We start from the raw sequence: 17,990 nt of genomic DNA on the forward strand, positions 1-17,990 counted from the left end.
CCATACACCTTTGGAATGGCAGCATTTTGCAACCCTGCAGATGATATATGTTTGGTCTGACTGTAAATGAATTAGCTTAAGTCCTTCAGCATGCTGGCCTGTTTTACCTCGGTACTGGTATTCCCTCTGCAGCACTAAACTATTACACTGTATACAGTCCATGATATTATACAGGGAAATTATTTGACATCATAGAAGGCTGCCACGTGATACTAGCGACCAGAAAGCGAGCTACATTATAAATTAAAGGCACTCCTGAAAACTGTCCAGCCCTAAAAGACTGCAGACTGTACATAATGCATAAACACAAAGTGCTTTTTAACCCAACACAAGCGGCGTATAGCGCGTTGCTGTCCTACTGTGCCATGCTGCCACCATGTGGGTGCTAGGAGTAATGTTTTCATAAGCATTATCTTCTATAGCGATTAAGAGTTACGGTAACACGGGGACTTGGCTGTCATTGTTCTGTAAGCAGTTTATTTCACACAAAATAAAGGCAGTTGCAGTAGCATGAAGACTGCAGTATCCTATTGATTAAGCAAATGGACAGTATTTTGGCGCAAAGGTAAACCGATATAAAGTGCTATCTAGCTAAATTAGCACAACAGTAGTCACGGGTGAACAAACGCTCGAACACCGTCTAGTTTTAGATAAGGTCCTGCGCTTATAGTCAATAACCCGACACAAAACGACCCAGAAACAGCAGCTGTACTCAGCAAATTACGATTTTAAACGCGACTGCAAAATAAAGACTGATCCCAAATCAGTCTAAACGGCACCGGATGTCGGCAAAGTAAAGAGACAAGTGCCGTTTTCGTGAGTGACTTGTTCCAGGAAGTGCTCTCCGCCGAGTAGAGCATTTCTGAAGGGCTGCCATTTTACCGAGTTTACGGTAAGAAAACTTGCTTCGTTTCGCTGTGTATATTGCTGGCTGCTACACTGCGTGCAGCGTGTCGTGCTACGATGTTGTGTTACCAAAGAAACACACATTAGTTACATACGAAGTGCTAATTTTTTTGTAGCTAACCTAGCTTGTTTGCCACAGTGCATGTGACGCTGCTGTTAGCATTTGCTGTCAGTGAGTGGTATCGAGACAAAACCACAAACGTGTTACATTTAAATCACTTTAAGTAATTATATGTAAGTTTTTCTGACATCGGGGTCATTTTAAGGAACTCGCTGAGCATTTACTGCCCTCTAGTTAATTATTAACTGCCAATTCCCTATTATTGTGTTCATCTCATTTCCTAATAGACTAAATGTCACTTTAACTGCTGTAAAGTTAGCCTCTTCTAACGATGGCTCAAGCTAATGTAGATTTAAGCCGGTATAGTCTTTTCATAGCACATACACAAATGTCAGTGCTGAGTAACAAACCCAGCCAATTACAGCTCATGTTTTTCTCAGGTGCCCGAGTGAACGATGGGGAGCAAAGCGGTCCAGCTTACCTCAGGCTCGCATCATGAGCACATTCTGGCTTCTCTGCATGACCTGAGGCTGCAAGGTCAGCTGAGTGACGTCACCGTGCAGGTGGACTATGAGGGAGATGTGGAGGAGTTTCATGCCCACCAGGTGATGCTTGCTGCATCCAGTGGCTACTTCAAGAAAATTCTGCTGTCTCCGCACGCATCTCGTGATAAACTGTCTCTCTCAAATATGCACTCGGAGGATTTCTCTGCATTTCTGGAATTTGTGTACACCGGTAAAGTTGAAGTTGCCAGACACAAGATAGGTAGTGTTCAAGCAGCGGCAGAGTTTTTGGACTGTGATGATCTGCTGAAGGTTTGCGGCGAAGCCATAAGCGCAGAAATGATACAAAAGCCCACAAAGAAAAGCTCAAAAGTTGTGGCTCCAGATGATGTGCATGGTGCTCAAAAAGAAGAAAAGGCAAACGGGAAGAGGCATCGTAGAAGCTTGCTGGTTAAGCGGCAGCTGTCTCCACATAGGCTGGTGACAGAAGTCACTTCAAAAAGATTCAAGGCAAAGAAAACAGTGAGGGATGAAAAAAGGCGGGGAAGAAAGCTACAGGTAAAACCGTCTGGCAGTAAGGTGCAACAGAGAGGCGTTTGTACTAAAATAGTGCCTTTAAACATCAAAAATCAAACTATTGATAAAGATGGAGAGGAGGATGGGAGCAGGACTGAAGATAAAGCTGAGCCAGAGAAAGAAAAAGCCAAAGAAGACGAGTGTTCACTGGGAGACCCTGCCTCTGATGGGGATGACTGGGAATGCGAGGACGATGCGCAGAGTAAGGATTCTGAAGACCCGTTGTTTTTACCACCCGGAGAGGAGGAGGAGGATGAGGAGGAACAATCCAAGCAGACTTTAAAACAATCATCCAAGGCCCAGTTCCAGTGCAACAAGTGCCAGCGGACTTTCCACTATGAGAAGAGCTACTTAAAGCATATCAGGTAACATGATAATAATGCTTTAGCTCTAATATAGCTGGAATTATGCACTGCAACGTACAGTACAGTATGTGCATTATATCATAATGTACATGGTATATATTTTTAAATAATGCTGCAACTTGTTGGTGTCTTGGTGAGTACGTACCATGGCGTGAAAGCAGATGTGGTTTATCGCTGTGAGACCTGCTCGCAGACCTTTGCAAACCGCAGCAATCTGAAGATCCACGAAAAGCACGTTCACAGTAACGAGAGGCTCTTTGTCTGCGAATCCTGCAACAAGACCTTTAAGCGAAAGAAGGATGTCGTCCGCCATCAAAGACAGGTGAGGACCGGTAGAATTTCTAACAGCCATATTAATGTTATTTTAATGATAAAAAGTATTAAATTTGTAATAATCCAATTTCTGTGAGAGTCACATTTTTTTATGTGGAGTTTCTGTCGCGGCTGCTTAGGTGCATGAACGCAATCTGCGACACATCTGTCCTGACTGCGGGAAATCACTCAGCTCCAAAACTGCCCTGTTGTTGCACGAGAGGACACACACAGGCACAAAACCCTATGAGTGTACTGACTGCGGGGCCAGATTTACCCAGAACTCTGCCCTCAAGATGCACCGCAGGTACGGAGGTGGTTAAATAAAGCCTCGGGGTAGGGGTGGGCCTGCAAAAGCAAGAAATTGACCGAAAGCTTTTAATCTTGGGAGAGTATTAAGGGGGTCATTTGAGTTATTCTCTTTATAGTGAATCCTTTGATATTAGCATCCCGCTACTTAGTCATGAAATGCATCACCTTCAGCCTTCCTGGAGAACAGTATGCTAAATTAATAGCTCAGACCAGGCATCTTTATATATAGACTACTTTCACCAGAAACAGCTGGAACATCAGGCTGAAGGTGCTGCCATCAATTGGAGATCAGGCACGAGAGCCTCCTATGTTACTTTACCGTCAAAGAACAACTGGACTGTTTTTTTAATGGCAGTTCTGTGTGTTTGGTGCATCCTACATGTTTATGTAGTGTATGTGTAAGCAGATGATGAGGTTTAAACCTGTGTGTTTACACATGTGTAGGACTCACACAGGAGAGAAGCCATTTGCATGTGATGAGTGTGATGCACGGTTCACTCAGAAGCACATGCTGGCCTACCATAAGAGATCGCACACAGGTAAAACCATAATTGAACATTAATAACTAATCAGATTTGAGCATTGTCATCAAGAGCATGTTTCATCTTGTCATTTCTTTACATTTCTGTGCTTTGGTCATTTTTGGCATTACAGACCTGTGGGAAGAAAAGAAAAAGAAAGTTTTCACATGACTTTATGCAGTATGTTAAAAACTAAATACACCCCATGATTGAGTAGCTTGTAAGCCATCTTTAGCGGCAATACCTTGAAGGAATTGAGCTCTGCGTGGCTTTATCTGTCTTTCATTGTGTTGTGGAGGAATTTTGGCCCTCTCTTCTTTGCAGTGTTGTTTCAGTTCATTGAAATTTGCTGGCATTTATTTATGCACAGCTCTCGTACACTCCTACCACAGCATTTGCGTCAGGTTGAAGTCTGGACTTGGGGCCATTGCAGCAACTTGATTCTTTTAATTTAAAGTCATTCTGTTGGAGATTTGCTACTGTGCCTAGCATCGTTATCCTGTCCTGCATGACCCATTTTCAGCCAGCTGTTATCTGTCAGACAGATGGCCTCACATTTGACTCTAGAATACTTTGGCATACAGAGGAGGTCAACTGAATGACTGCAAGTTGTCAAGGTCCTGTGATTGCAAAACATCACTCCTCCACCATCGGGCTGGAAAGTCAGTATTGTTTGTTTGTTTTTTGCCAAATGTGCCACTGTGCATTATGGCCAAATATCTCAATTTGTCACCTGGTCTGTCCAAAGGAAATTGTCCCAAAAGTCTCGTGGTTTGGTAAGATCCAACTTTCCAAACCTAAGTTGTGCTGTCCTGTTCTTTTTTTTTTTTTTCCTCGTAGTGCCCAATAAACTTTAAAATTTAACATCCTGGGTTTTTTGCATTGCATCTGAGCATTGCACGATTTGAGTTTGAGTTCAGTTTGTTTGCACATCCAGACCAGCAAACTACCAAAACATCTGCTTTTATAGAGGTGCTCATGCTTGCGGATGATCAGCGAATTAAGTACATTTGATTAGCAGCACCTGGCATTAGCATTAATGGCTGTTTTCTGATTCATGAAGTGTTAGGTTTTTAAAAAATACCCTCATTAAAATATCTTGAAACAGCTAATCACCTGAGGATGCTTCGTGGGGATGTGTTACAGTTTTTATCCTCTGCGCCTATAGTTTCTCCCTTAAAGCTCATTGGAGATTATTTTTTTGGTCTATCTCCACAAACAGTATTTCTTAAAGAAAAAGTCCTGAAGTGTGAGCACACTAAAAACAAAACTATGTACACATACAAGACCATAACTTTTTGTTCTCTCGTGTTAGGAGAGAAGCCATTCATGTGCGAAGCCTGTGGGAAAAGCTTTGCATCTAAAGAATACCTGAGACACCACTCAAACATCCACACAGGCTCCAGACCATATAAGTGTGAAACTTGCGGTAGAGGCTTCGCTCAGAGGAACTCTCTCCACCAGCATTTAAAAATACATACAGGTGAAATGTAGATGTCGTTTTTCATTTAATAGTTATATTACATTGAATTTATAGGTGATTTTTCATTAATCTCTTCCTCAATATTTTTTGATATTTTCTTGTTTCTTTGGTGGTTGTCAGGCGAGCGTCCGTACAGCTGTAAAGACTGTGACAAACAGTTCACTCAGCTCAACGCACTGCAGAGGCATCAGCGTATTCACACAGGAGAGAAGCCCTACATGTGCGGCCTCTGCAAACGCACATTTACAGACAAGTCCACCCTACGCAGGCACACTACGGTGAGCAATACTTCTTAGAAAAAGTAGTTTCACCTACACGGGTACAGAGTTTGTTTAACTTGTATTGTGGCAGGAGCTGAAGTTCCCGTATTTAGAAAAAAAGACACATAAGCTGATGATTTTTGGATTTTTTTGTATAGTGATTGTAGATCTTAAAAAACAGAAAAAAGAAAGAAACCTGCACTGACTGCTGCAGAAATAACATCGGATTCTTTGACCTTCAGATTCATGACTCAGATGCTCCGTGGAAGACATACCTGGTGGTGCTGGAGGGAAACGTGGAGGAAAAGAAGCCCAGATCTCCTACTAAGATAAAGACAGAAGAAGCAGGACCAGGAGAGCATAAGAGCACGCCCAGGAAAAGTGCTACAACTGCTGCTGGCGATGCTCCTGATGCTGGTGGTAAAACCCACACCGACTCCATTGTGATTCCATCTGAGCCAGTCAGTGTTCCTGCTGAGTGGCTGACCAGTCACGGAGCCATCGCTCTGGTCAGCCACAGCACTATCGGCGGGATCACCGTTATCCACACGGATGTCACACCAGGGACTCAGATCCAGCCCATCGTAGCCACTGACAATACAGGGACCAGTGTCATTTCTTTAGATGGGTCAGCCATCCCTGTTCCCTTCCCTTTACCAGTGTCCATGGCTCACTCTGTCCCCTTGTCCTCTGAAGCGCCCTCTACTTCTCTGTCTGTACCCACTCTCTCAGTTCCTGTTTCTGAGGGGTTTTTAGCATCAGTCTCACAGATCCCAGGAGTTTCGACATCATCTGTGCTGGAAGCTGCAGCTTCGCAAACTATTTTGGCTCCAGTTTCAGACTCTAAAGCCGCTTCAGATACTGAACCTCCCGACCCCAACATTCAGACTGTGGTTATTGGTGAGAATGATTGTGGGAGAAAACAGCCAGTATCCAAAGTGAAGAACAAGAAAGGACTAAACTGAGACCTCAAAATAAGATGTGTGTAGGGGGTGAATGTAAATAGCTTATTTTACTGGCTTTGGGGAGTTTTTAAGCCGTCTCAAATCAAATCATGCTACCTTATGTGTATTCTTTGAGTTTTTCACTATTATAATTATCTGAGTTCTGGTGTTTCAGGAATAGCGTTAGCACTTTTTGTTTGGCATTTCAATATCACAATATTAAACTTTAGAGGTGAAGCTAAAGTTTAATCTGACACAAATCCCAGTGAATACAAATGAAGTGAAGATTGTAATCAATTACACATGTTCAAAAGCATGGTTTAGAATATTTTACAACACTTTTGTATTAATTACAGAGAAACGCTCTGCATATAAAATACTGCAGCTGTGAAACAGCAGCAACGAACTTTTGATCATTTAATCTAACTGTGAACAAAATTGCTTAAGTCCTTCAAAATCCTGGCACTTGTCTCTGTTTGAAATTGTCCCTCGGCCTCCTAGTACGCACAGCTAAGGCATCAATTTCAAAAATATGTCACCTTCTTGTTTCGCATTCACAAAATTTTCAGAAAACTTAACCTCTGACCCTGAGGTCACTGAGAATAAAACCAGTCTGAGATTTTATTAGATACACTTTTGGTGTTATTTTGAAAATCCTACGTTGCCTTGATCTCGAGTTATCGCATTCACAAAGTGCGGTGTCCACTTGCCTGCCTGACGACATCAGCCTTTTACAACAGAGGGGTAAAAACTATTTAACAGAAAACCTTGAATAAGAAAAACTAGTTTAAGCTTCTTTTTTTTTTTTTAAATAGAAAACAAAATGCTATCATTTACATGTAAAACTTTGTCATGATGACACACACATGACAGATGAGGCCAGAGTACAAATAATATTCAAGATAAGCTAACCTGCTTGAGGTAACACCAAAGGCAACAACAGTATGGGATATAATGCCTTTATTAATTTCCATTTGCACAAGCATACTGATCAAATCCACAGCCCACTGTTATCCCAACTGGAAGAAGCTGGGTACACGGGGCAACTGACCCTTTAGTAAACACTTTGGTCTGGCTAACAATAGTGAAAGTACACAACACTGAACTATACACAATGACATGCTTAGCGACTGGCCATTTGCAAGGTTTACAGTGCAGTAGTAAACCTTCTATGATACGTTTACAGCACATAATGAGTGACTAATGATGCTCATCAGCACAGGATTACAGCCCTGGGTATAAGAAGTAAGGAGATCTGTGTCAGTGCTTTTCATTCAACAGTACAAACTCTAAATCGCAGCTTCAAACATTCAAAGTATCATTAAGTTGACAAATCCTAACGTAATCATAAACAGCAGTAATAAAATTACCTATAAATGTATAACAGTCTACACTTAGTGCATATCATTACCCTCCCTGTGGTGATAAAATGGAAGCTAAATAAGAGTTTGTGGATGTAATAAATGAATTTTGCTTTAAGATCTTTCTGTTTCCATCTCAACAACACAAGCTAAGATAATGGTACATTCTTTAAATTCATACAAATAATGAGAAACATTACATAATCTGTTTAAATATACAATAAACTAGATTTAAAAAAAAAGAAAGAAAGAAGCTGCATCTGACTAGTAAACAATAACTGTACAAAACATGCAATATTTCTTATCAGTACTAACTTCAAAACAGAATACACTGCTCTGAAATCCCCCAGGACAGATTTCAAGAGAAAAATGTATGCAGCAATCCTCTAGACAGAGGTGAGGGCGAGAGGATTTACATTCTGACCAGATTCAGACACGCTGAAACAAAGACAGTGCTCTGAAAGAACAGCAAGTGAACAGTGAAATATTGAAAAATCATCAGTGGACACTCCTCTCCAGACGCTATACACAGTGAGGGGAGTGTAAGGGTGTGTGTTGGTTTGTGTGTTTGAAAGCATGCGTGATAAACTTTCCCTCCGTGCTGCGTTTCTACCCCGAGGTGTCTTTCATTTCAGATCCCCTTCATCGCCCTGGATGGTCTTTTTGATGCGCAGCAGGAGGGTTGTGTGCCACTGGTCCAGACGTGAGATTGAGTCAAACTCCTTTACCTGCATCAGAGAGACAAGGACACACACAATAAGTGTTTCCTGCTTCAAATTAGGATTCCAACTAGAATGCTTTGCATCACCAGCACTCTATCAAAAGTGGTGCATTCTCACAAACAAGATCCTTTTTAGATGGTCCTTTATGTAAAAGGCTGTACTCCAAAAATAACCATGGTGCCTACCTATTGGTTTGTGGATGCCTGTTTTGAAGCCTTGCCTGACCATATTTGTACAACTACAAACTATCCCAGAGAAGTAAAGCAAGTGTGTAAGTTCATCTCTAAATGTTTTAAAGCATTCCCACGTTAAGCTTAACAACCGATATATGGAGCGACTGCCTCTTCTTCTCCCCCCCTCCCTCTCCTGTTGCTACTTCAATCATGAAACTGATCAATGATCAGGCGATCGGCTCTCTTGTTTGTTTATCGCCCACTTTGCTCCAGAAAAAGGAAACCAGCGGATGTCGCGCTAAACAACAGCAGCACGTTTAAGCTTGATAAGCTGTTGTTAGAATGTATTTAATATTACTTTCTACACCAGGATCCTTTTCTACGTAGCTGACGGCTGGTAACTGTGCAGGGGCGGGTCTAGCAAAGTTTTGCCAGGGGGGCAGGTAGGGCATTAACAGGGAAAATTCTGTTGAAGAAAAATGTTGAATCTTTTTAATTATTGTAGAAAAAGAATTGATTTCTGTGCATTTGTTTTACACATATATCAAATTAAAGTTGATTACATCGATTAAGCATCATGAGGCGGAGGGTGGGGGGTGATTCCCCATATTTTTTTTGTTGGCAATCCCATTAGTTAGGTTGTTTAATATTTCCGCCAAGTACTCTTTAAAATACCAGAATAGAGAGGATGGTGCAGGTTTAAGTTTATTAGACTGATCAGTGTTGCTGAACTATGAAATAGTGTATTTTTTGCATTAAGGTATAATAGAATAGCTTTAGTGTTTTATTTTTTAAAACTTGAGTATGAACTTATACAAAATGCAGCAAAATATAAAAAAAAAAACACCAGTTTTATTGATTCTAAAATACACTATATCAGATTCATATCGGTATCGGCAGATATCCAAATTTATCGGTATCGGACATTAAAAAGTGGTATCGTGCCATCTCTAGTAAAGACCCTACAATAAAACAGAGAAACCCCCAACAACCAAATGACCCCACTTGAGCAAGCACTTGGCGACAGCGGGAAGGAAAAACTCCCTTTAAACAGGAAGAAGTTAGCAAACTATAACCACAGAATGTATGGATATGCTACACAAACACAGCTACATGCTAAGTAGTGCTTAGTAACTAACTACTAGGATATCACTTATATAAACTGCACAACAAACTGTACATTGGTCAGACAGCTGCATGGTTGAAAAGTCAGCTCAGTGAGTTGAAGCCTGAAGCCCTTATAATTAAGCCTTAATATTAATTTACAGGGAAGGTTAAAAAAGATTCCTCTATACAGTTGTAAAAAGCGGTAAAATTAACCCAGGGACCAAAACAATTTTTATACCAGGCTGTAATTATGGTTATTCCTCCAGTACAGTCATGCGTTTTAATATGGGAGTCCGTGGGGACCGACTCATTTTTGGAACCAACCTCAAGTATCTATTTCAGGATTGGCTTAATTTTTCAGCCCCAAAGGTTTACACTTGGTTTATTCAAACTTCTGGCACGAGGACGCTTTTTGCTCTGTGACTCTGAGTTAATTTTAAACTGTCTTTTATGAGTTTAGCTGTTATGATTACCGGGCTGCACTATACACTACACTTTGCAACACATTCACATACAAAGTCCATGGAGAATTGCCGAGTTCCAGCCTTCAGCTTCTTTGAATAAAAATTTAACTAAACTACAAGTTGAAACAGTCACAAGCTGACGCCTACACTCTCCAAACGCTTTATTAAAAAAGAAGAAGAAGAGCGTTTTCAGTGTATACAAGACTTACTGCCTCTGTGAAAGCATCGCTGTTCTGCTCCTCGTGAGCCTCAAGGAGTTTCTGTTAAAACAAAGAGATGTAGGTCACTCATAGAAACTGAATAGATTAAGGGAAGAAAGTAAGCCGCCATCCAGCTACCTTCAACAACTTGCATTCTCTGGAGTCGGAAAAAGCCGGGAACATCTCCTCATACTTCTCAACAGCGATCTACGGAGAGGCAAAGTTAAAATTCTTCCAGAATTCATCATCCCAGATCCTGAGAGTCACTCACGAAGGCGTAAACTCACCTTAGCGTTGAGCTCGTCAACGATGAAATGACAAAGAGCGGCTTTGAAGAAATACTCCTTGGCGCTGTATTTCAGCAGCGGGTTGTCCATCGTGTTGGCTCCAACCTGGATATAAATCCATATCATTCAACATTTATCAGAAATGTCAAAACTGAGTTACGAGCCTCATGCACAAATACAAAGCAGAGCACTGTGGACACACCTGCTCGTAGATCTCGATAGCCTTCTGGTACTGCTCCAACTGAGCGCAGTAAGCTCCCACTTTCAGCAGACACTTGTTGGCGGAACTAAGGACAGTGTGTAAACAGCACACAGTGAATCTAATGCAACCTGTATAACCATGAGGGCTGTTTGAAACCAGTGTTGCACAGTTCTCAAAAAGCGCTATGCTAAATTAGTTTCAAATGCTGATTTATAACGAGTGCGTCCAATGCCACAGTTTTGTGCAGTTCAGCCCACCTGGATAAGATTTGTTATTGGTTAGAGATTATTTAACAGCTGCTGATATTTTTAAACTAATACTGTTCCTGCTTTAATGGCTATCCTCTTTCTACTTGTGTAATGGATTGGACTATTGAACAAAGACTTCAGTAAACAGCTATGTGAGTGATCAATGCTTAACGCCAGTCAGCCACAACATTACAATCACAGACCGATGGAGGTGAATAACACTCGATCTTGTTTTGCTTGAATGTTCATGCAAAAAACAAGTATCTTAACAATCTTACTGCACCAGCTGGTAATGTCAGCTAAAGGGGAAGAAAAATCTGCAGTTCCTCTAGCTCTCTATTTATTAGTATGTTGCTTTGCACTTATCAGAAGATATCTGTCTGTGTGTTGCACCTGCACAATGTTTGAATGGAGCTTGCTAACAAAGCTTGCTGGGACTAGCTGGTAACTTAGCACACCACCCTTTTTGTCCATAAAACTAACATAGCAGCGGCAAAAATGTAACAAACCCATAACCGATGGTCGAAGTCTCACAGCTATGTCCATTTTCTTATATAGAGTTGATGCTGCAATGCCTTCTGCAGCAACCAACATCCCTTTAGTGGCTCACGATAAAACAACCGACCCATCTTCTAAACCAGCGGTGTGACACGTGAAGCCCACGAGCCAGAATTGGTCTGGCAAAGACTCAAAAACTGGACATCTTTGGAAAATGTGAAGGAGGGCATACTTTCATAAATTTTACAGTGTTTCCTAATAATAAAGACCTCCCCCATACCCATTCATACTACAGTAATAAAGTAACAGATAAGCAATTAAAAGACAAAATGTTTCCTTTTTTATAAGTTGAAAGAAATGAAAAACACAAATAAATAAAATATAGCTTTTTCTATTATTTTATACATTCATTTCTCACAATTGAAGCTCAAAGAGTCATGCTGACTGATTTCTTTCAATTACTACAGACACACTTCCTTATTGTGAAGAAAAACTGGGACATATTAGAGAGATTGCACTTCTTTTTCTTGCATTAAGATATTTCAAGGATTAAATGTGCAGTTAATGTACATACGATGTAAGATGAGTTTGAAATCCCTGTTCTAAACTCAGCTAGTTCTCAATCCAGCTGGACATCAATCCAAGAAGGATTTAACTCTCAACCTGTCAGCATCCCAGCACCAGACACTAGAGAACATCTCCAGAAGCCCGTGTCCATGCCCTGATGGGTTAGAGCTGTGCTGAAGTTGTGAGGTTACTTATTTAATATTGGGCTGGTGGTTTAATGTTGTGGCCGACTATTGTAGACCTTTACAGCTTCGATGAGGGTGCACACATATATATCTCTGAAACCTGAAATTACTTTTTGCTTTCATTTCTGAACTCAGAGCTGAAAAAAACCCCAAAAAAACAAAAAAGAATGACAAAATCCAATATTTTACACTAGTAAAGGGGACAGTACCTGTTCGATTCTTCTCCTTTGTAGTAGTCTGCTGCTTGTTCATAATGTGCAATCGCCTTTACAGAAGACAAAGCAACAAAAAGCCCTTATATTTATATTTTCAATGTCCCTTGAAGAAAATTTGCACCATAATTAGTTTTAACAGTAGTTGGTAGTATAATCTGATTACATGACAACATTACCTTTTCAATATCAACTAGTTCAGACTCGTAGATCTCTGCAATACTGATGTGGTGTTTGGCTGCGATGGTAAATCTTCCCTGAAGGACAAAGAAAGGGGGGAAAAAATCATTACACACTGGATCTATCCAGACAGATGCCTCTCAAGTCAATGAAAGGTTCCACTCTGAGTGCTGAGAGGGGAGGTTAAGTAGCAGCCTGTGGGGCTCCATCTACAAGACATTTAAAAATCACCCTCTTTAAAGGAACATGAAGAAAAACAACAAGAAAAGGGCAAATTGGAGAACAACATTCAATAAACACAACATGGGCAGTGGATATGTTGATACCGGCAGAGGTAGCCTGCTACAGCACAGATGTGTATGAGGGCCTTCGGTTATCCAGGTGATGGGACTTCTAGTACAGTCTTGGAAAAAATAAAATTACAAGTCACAATCAGACACTATAAAAATCTTACCATGTCTGTGTATATATCGATGGCAGCATTTAAACACTTGATTGCCTCTTTTAGCAGCATTAAGGGAAGAGGAGGGAACAGTTAGACATCATGTAAGCTTTCTCACACTTTCTCTTGCACAGCATCGTGTTGCACATCGGTATACACGGGATGTTCTTTCAGCGGGGTGAAATGGTGTGAGTCATACAGTTATCTAACCCGCTTTTCATAAAAGAGATTTCTTACCGCTTACTTATAAAGGTAAAATATAAAAATACTGGTAAACACACCTGTGGTATCAGTTTTAAAATCCTATGTAACCTTGTTCTCGGGTTATCACATTCACAAGATTTTCAGAAAACCTCATCTCTGAACTTGACCTCGAGCTCAAGGTCACCGGGATTCAAACTTGTCCGGGGTTTTTAGGAGATGCAGCTATGGTATGAATTTGACGACAGTACCCCACATCAACAAAGAGAGTGACATCAGCCACAGGTAAATACCATGCAGCTCAAAGAAACAACCTTACACAACACTGCGAACAAGCTGCTCAACATGCCAACATCAAAGTCACAGCAGGCTGACAGTGAAACCTATGGAAGCTTTTGTTTCCACTACTGACAGAAGAAATTGCAGGCTATTTTCTCAAACCTTTGAGTTAGTAAGATTAAATTTCAAGTTAGCTCTGCCAATCAAGAAGCTCAGTGAATGACACCTTTTCCTTGTTACCTGGAAACAGATGGCAGATGGTACAGACACATGCACACGCAAAATTGGACAGTGATAGCATCATTGAGCTACCAGTGTACATTAAACATGAACATATTGCAGTTGTGCAGAAAACAATGGCAGGCGATTCAGCTAGCAACACAAAACCTTCATTTGTAATTCATGTGGCTTTCACGTAGCACCTTCACAGAGCTTCCTTAATGACAGCGCCAACTTAAATATTTAAGTTATTTTCTCAAAAGTTTGAGTTATAACTCAAACGTTTGTGATATGTTTGAGTTAAAAAATAAATAATTTTTTTTTTTTTTTGTGGAACGAAGCTTCCATAGAAACCTTGTAGCCTAAAGCTCAGTCTAATGCATGATCAATAATCCATTCAAGAAAAAGATGATTTTGCTCATGTGAATGCAGCATTTTCAGTGAGAGAAATAGTTCATCACCCACTAAAAAAGCCATTGGGATGAGTGATTACTGAAAACGCTGCATCCAGATTAACAGAATCTGCTTTCTGGGCTCCACAATCAACACTTTATTCATTTATACAGTTGGAATATAAAGAGTATTACATGTGATTAGCAGCCTGGTCTTACCATTAGGGTCAGACTTCTTGTAAGCATTTCCAGCATCAATGAAACTGGTGGCACAGTCGTGTTTGTTCTGCAGCTGCATATGGAGACGTGCGGCCTTGCAAAATGCATTTCCAGCACCTGGAGACGAGGGAGATGCCAAACTGTTACACACATACTGCACACTTTGGATTTAGCTGACACTCTTAATTATGCGCATAACTTGAACCCAACTTAAGTGTGGCACTTTCACAAAGTTTGCAGTTACAGCGCCAAAAAAATAAAAAAATAAAAACTTGTTCAAGAGAGCAGCAAAAGTGAGTGGAAAATTTTAAGGTGTGGATGTCATAAGCAATAATCAGTTCATCGCACCGCTCCAGTTCTTGGCCATCTTGAACATGTTGGCTGCTCTGCAGTACATCTCACATGCCTCTTCCACTTTGTGATGTCCCCTAAAAAAATATATTCATATGAGGAGAAAAACAAGAACACAGTTTTGAATTTAGTGCAAATGTTCATTGCATTTTGTTTATGAAAAGGACGATCATGCTGAGCTATATGTAAAGACACACTATTGTTAGATTTTCCACTAAGATGCAATGGTTGGCTTGTCCTAAATAAACCTTCTACACAGGCACTATAGAGCTCAATTCCTTTTGACAGCCAGCAGACCCCTGGGAGCTCCCTGTAGTCGTAATCATACTCTGGCCATTCAATCATGGCAGAGGATTACATCATTGCCTGGCCGGCAACAGAATTAGCAATATGAAGCCTGGCAATGGTTATCCTGGATAAGAACTGCAGCGTAGTAACATCTGGGGCTCATCTGTGCAGAGGTTTAGAGAAAAAAAACCCCCAGAGTCACACGGGGCTATCGTCGAAGGTTTTTTGCATTAAGAGTCTAAACAAACAATATTTTTTATTCATTACCGGATAGAATATACACATGTTTGCAAGATTTAAATAAGGTAATGCTGATCTCTTCTGGGGTCACTGACAGTGGCAAAAGATTTGGATAGAGCTTCTGTAATGACGACCATTGGGAAAGCAAGACGCATGAATACAGGTACAGATATAAAAGAGAAACGTTTATTTGGTTAGAACTGGTCAGATAAACCAGAGGGTGTGAGTTAGGAGCTTCCTAATCAAAATACACTTCACCCCTCCTCCAAGCGTCCTCCATAGTTTATGTATAGCATGAATCTAATGACAGCATCTGCCATTGCTATAGTTATGGGGATTAACGAGGGTGTTGGTCACATCTGAAGGCAACCATTAACTGTAGTTAATGCAATAAATTCACTCCTCTGCGGATTACATCAGGATTAGATGATGTGCTGCTGCTGGTGATTTAACTCTGATTACGTTGTTTTCTATTTTTTTTAAGTCCTTTTTATTTTGGGGGGTATTTAATTAAGAAACATGATCCAGGACTTGCCATTAAACTGATTTAATAGAAATAAACAGTTCAATGACATTAACGAACTTGCCAGCACACTGTATGTGTAAGCTGACATAACAGGCAGTATTAAACAAAGGAAAGACTGACAGCTATAGTAAATAAATTAGATATTTTAAGCTTGCTAAAACAGTCTGCTGCGTAGCCTCAAGGCCAGCGCTAAGTCTAGCAGGAGGTCGTGATCTGCTGGCTTGTTTACAAACCTAAAAACAGCTAAGTTAGCTAACTGCCTCGCAGGTACGATTGCGCTGCATGTCATCTTCCTCTACGTTAACAATCAGCTAAACTTCTATAACATTTAGCCTGTTCACATACGGACACCTCAGCTAGCTAACTGAAAGCAAGTGTGAATGGAAACAGGCTCCGTGCCAACTTTGCCGCTGACACTAAACGCTTGCTAGCTGTTGTTCTTTGGTGCAGTGCTGTCTTACCCTCCAAACATCCCTCCCAAAAAAGAACCAGACGACTTGACTTTTTTGTCAGCGTCGGCCATAAGCTGAATAGCTTCCTTCTCTTTCCCAGAGTTGTCCATTTCTTGTCTGTAGTTGGGGGAGGAAAAAAGCTAACAGTTAAGCAGAAAACACCCGCAGAGGATTCAAGTGTGTACAGTAAGGATTACAGTCGACGGGTTTATTTAGCGTAGGCGTGCACAGCTAGTGGCTTAGGTGAGTGCCGTGGCATCACGGGAGTTGGAGTGCTTTACGCCCCAAACTCAGCAAGAGCCGAGGCAAAAAAGAACTACAACTCCCAGCCAGATATGAGCAAATTTTCTTATGTCCGTGTTACGTAATATCTTGTGCCAAATTACAAAATAAATGTTGAATATTCGGCTTATTTTTTCTTAATTCGTTTTTTCTGCAGCATTTAATTAAAAAAATATAGTTAAATAATAAATAAAATATTTTTGTCTGAATTTAGAAACACAACAATTAGTGTCCTTTGTGTTTCTGTACAGCAGAGGGCGCAAAAGCAGTGCAACTGACTAATACTATAAACATTTTGACTTTCCTAATTATTCATTTTGCTAAATGAAGCTCAAACAACTTTTTGTTGCTGTTGTTATTTCGACAAAACTTCAAATTGCTTACCTTATACTGTGCGTGTGCAGTTATGTCCTTTTTTTTAAAACTAAATTAAACTGTAGAGGGAAACGTGCATTTGGAAAATCTAATTCATTTTATGGGTTCAGCAAAACAATGCCATTGGGTACAATTAGACATTGACTCTATTCTCCTGGTGAATGTAAATTCTCAATAAGGGCTTAAAAACAAACTGTCGTAACATGTGACCGTACATAGCCCCCTAGCTCAGCTGCTCTAACATTTATAAACTGTTAAGATTTCTAAAAAGTGTGAGAAAGACACTATTGTGATCGTCCTTTTTCTGTATTCAATCCTTCCAAGTCGTACAACAAGGCTCTCATTCAGAGCTGGTCAAACAGTAGGTTACAAATGATAATGCTTGTCATTTACATTATACAATTCGTAATTACTTAAATATTAATTGTAACCAATTATGTAACAACAGTGAGTGTCTACAGCCAACTGCAAATGACGGTGGAGGCTCTGTCATGGTTTGTCATGGTTCATTTCAGCCTGTGGTGTTGGGGATCTTGTGAAAATTGAAGGAATTATGAACAGAGAAAAGTACACCAGCCTTTGATTGGCCGGGGCTTCAGTTTCCAGCATGAAATTCCAAACACACTACCAATGCAGTAAAATATCTGGATAGAAAAACACATACTGGACCTTAACATTACTGAAGCAGTGTGGGATCATTTTGACAGAGATCATCCAAAGAAGCCTGGGGAAATATTCCTGCAGACTACTTAAAGAAATGACCAGAAAGCTTCCCTAAGAGATCTGATGAAGAATAAAGGTCGTCAAACCAAATACAGACTTTCAACTTTGTTGGAACTCTGCAAACTCCTTTGCCTTATGTACTCTATTTTCAAGGATATTTGTACATTTTCATAAATTGCTGACCCTATTTCCTGTTTCCTTAGCAAAATATAAAGAAACGAGGCTCTATCAAGGCTTAAGCACAGTGTTGTAGGCTATATATATGGATCAAAGTCTGCATACAGCAGCAACTTGTATGTCAAGCAAGAGTGGGAAAACAGCTGGTGCCCTCATATTTCAATGGCTTACAAGA

The 17,990-nt window shown here is 40.5% G+C and overlaps 2 protein-coding genes across 3 annotated transcripts; one reads left to right on the forward strand and one right to left on the reverse strand.

Annotated features, from left to right (window-relative positions):
• Window positions 1-467: 467 nt before the first annotated feature.
• On the forward strand, window positions 468-6,453 carry gzf1 (GDNF-inducible zinc finger protein 1). The gene is made up of 8 exons (XM_005724919.1): window positions 468-892; window positions 1,408-2,411; window positions 2,550-2,733; window positions 2,864-3,030; window positions 3,480-3,574; window positions 4,872-5,039; window positions 5,160-5,317; window positions 5,542-6,453. The coding sequence occupies exons 2-8, from the start codon at window positions 1,423-1,425 to the stop codon at window positions 6,262-6,264; spliced, it is 2,484 nt and encodes an 827-aa protein (XP_005724976.1). The 5' UTR covers window positions 468-892; window positions 1,408-1,422; the 3' UTR covers window positions 6,265-6,453.
• A 735-nt stretch (window positions 6,454-7,188) lies between these two features.
• napbb (N-ethylmaleimide-sensitive factor attachment protein, beta b) lies at window positions 7,189-16,496 on the reverse strand. Of its 2 annotated transcripts, XM_005724920.2 has the most exons (11): window positions 16,268-16,496; window positions 14,750-14,829; window positions 14,402-14,518; window positions 13,104-13,150; window positions 12,649-12,726; window positions 12,467-12,522; window positions 10,760-10,844; window positions 10,558-10,662; window positions 10,409-10,477; window positions 10,280-10,330; window positions 7,189-8,332 (listed from the first exon to the last, which is right to left on the reverse strand). In XM_005724920.2, the coding sequence occupies exons 1-11, from the start codon at window positions 16,366-16,368 to the stop codon at window positions 8,231-8,233; spliced, it is 891 nt and encodes a 296-aa protein (XP_005724977.1). In that variant the 5' UTR covers window positions 16,369-16,496; the 3' UTR covers window positions 7,189-8,230. The 2 variants fall into 2 exon arrangements, with proteins under 2 accessions (XP_005724977.1, XP_013764186.1); XM_013908732.1 differs by lacking the exons at window positions 13,104-13,150; window positions 16,268-16,496 and having other exon boundaries at window positions 14,750-14,809.
• Window positions 16,497-17,990: the final 1,494 nt, after the last annotated feature.

The sequence above is a fragment of the Pundamilia nyererei genome, unplaced genomic scaffold, assembly GCF_000239375.1.
Source record: "Pundamilia nyererei isolate P.nyererei 1_Seehausen unplaced genomic scaffold, PunNye1.0 scaffold00013, whole genome shotgun sequence".
NCBI classification, from domain to species: Eukaryota; Metazoa; Chordata; class Actinopteri; order Cichliformes; family Cichlidae; genus Pundamilia; species Pundamilia nyererei.

What these genes read in the sequence shown, in the direction of transcription:
- gzf1 (XM_005724919.1), top strand. Translation starts at nt 1,423, where the DNA reads ATGGGGAGCAAAGCGGTCCAGCTTACCTCAGGCTCGCATCATGAGCAC. An exon ending in TCGTCCGCCATCAAAGACAG is followed by an intron (nt 2,734 to 2,863) that starts GTGAGGACCGGT and finishes GCGGCTGCTTAG; the next exon opens with GTGCATGAACGCAATCTGCG. An exon ending in CCATAAGAGATCGCACACAG is followed by an intron (nt 3,575 to 4,871) that starts GTAAAACCATAA and finishes CTCTCGTGTTAG; the next exon opens with GAGAGAAGCCATTCATGTGC.
- napbb (XM_005724920.2), bottom strand. Translation starts at nt 16,368, where the DNA reads ATGGACAACTCTGGGAAAGAGAAGGAAGCTATTCAGCTTATGGCCGAC. An exon ending in TCGATATATACACAGACATG is followed by an intron (nt 12,727 to 13,103) that starts GTAAGATTTTTA and finishes TTTGTCCTTCAG; the next exon opens with GGAAGATTTACCATCGCAGC. An exon ending in TTGACGAGCTCAACGCTAAG is followed by an intron (nt 10,478 to 10,557) that starts GTGAGTTTACGC and finishes GCCTCTCCGTAG; the next exon opens with ATCGCTGTTGAGAAGTATGA.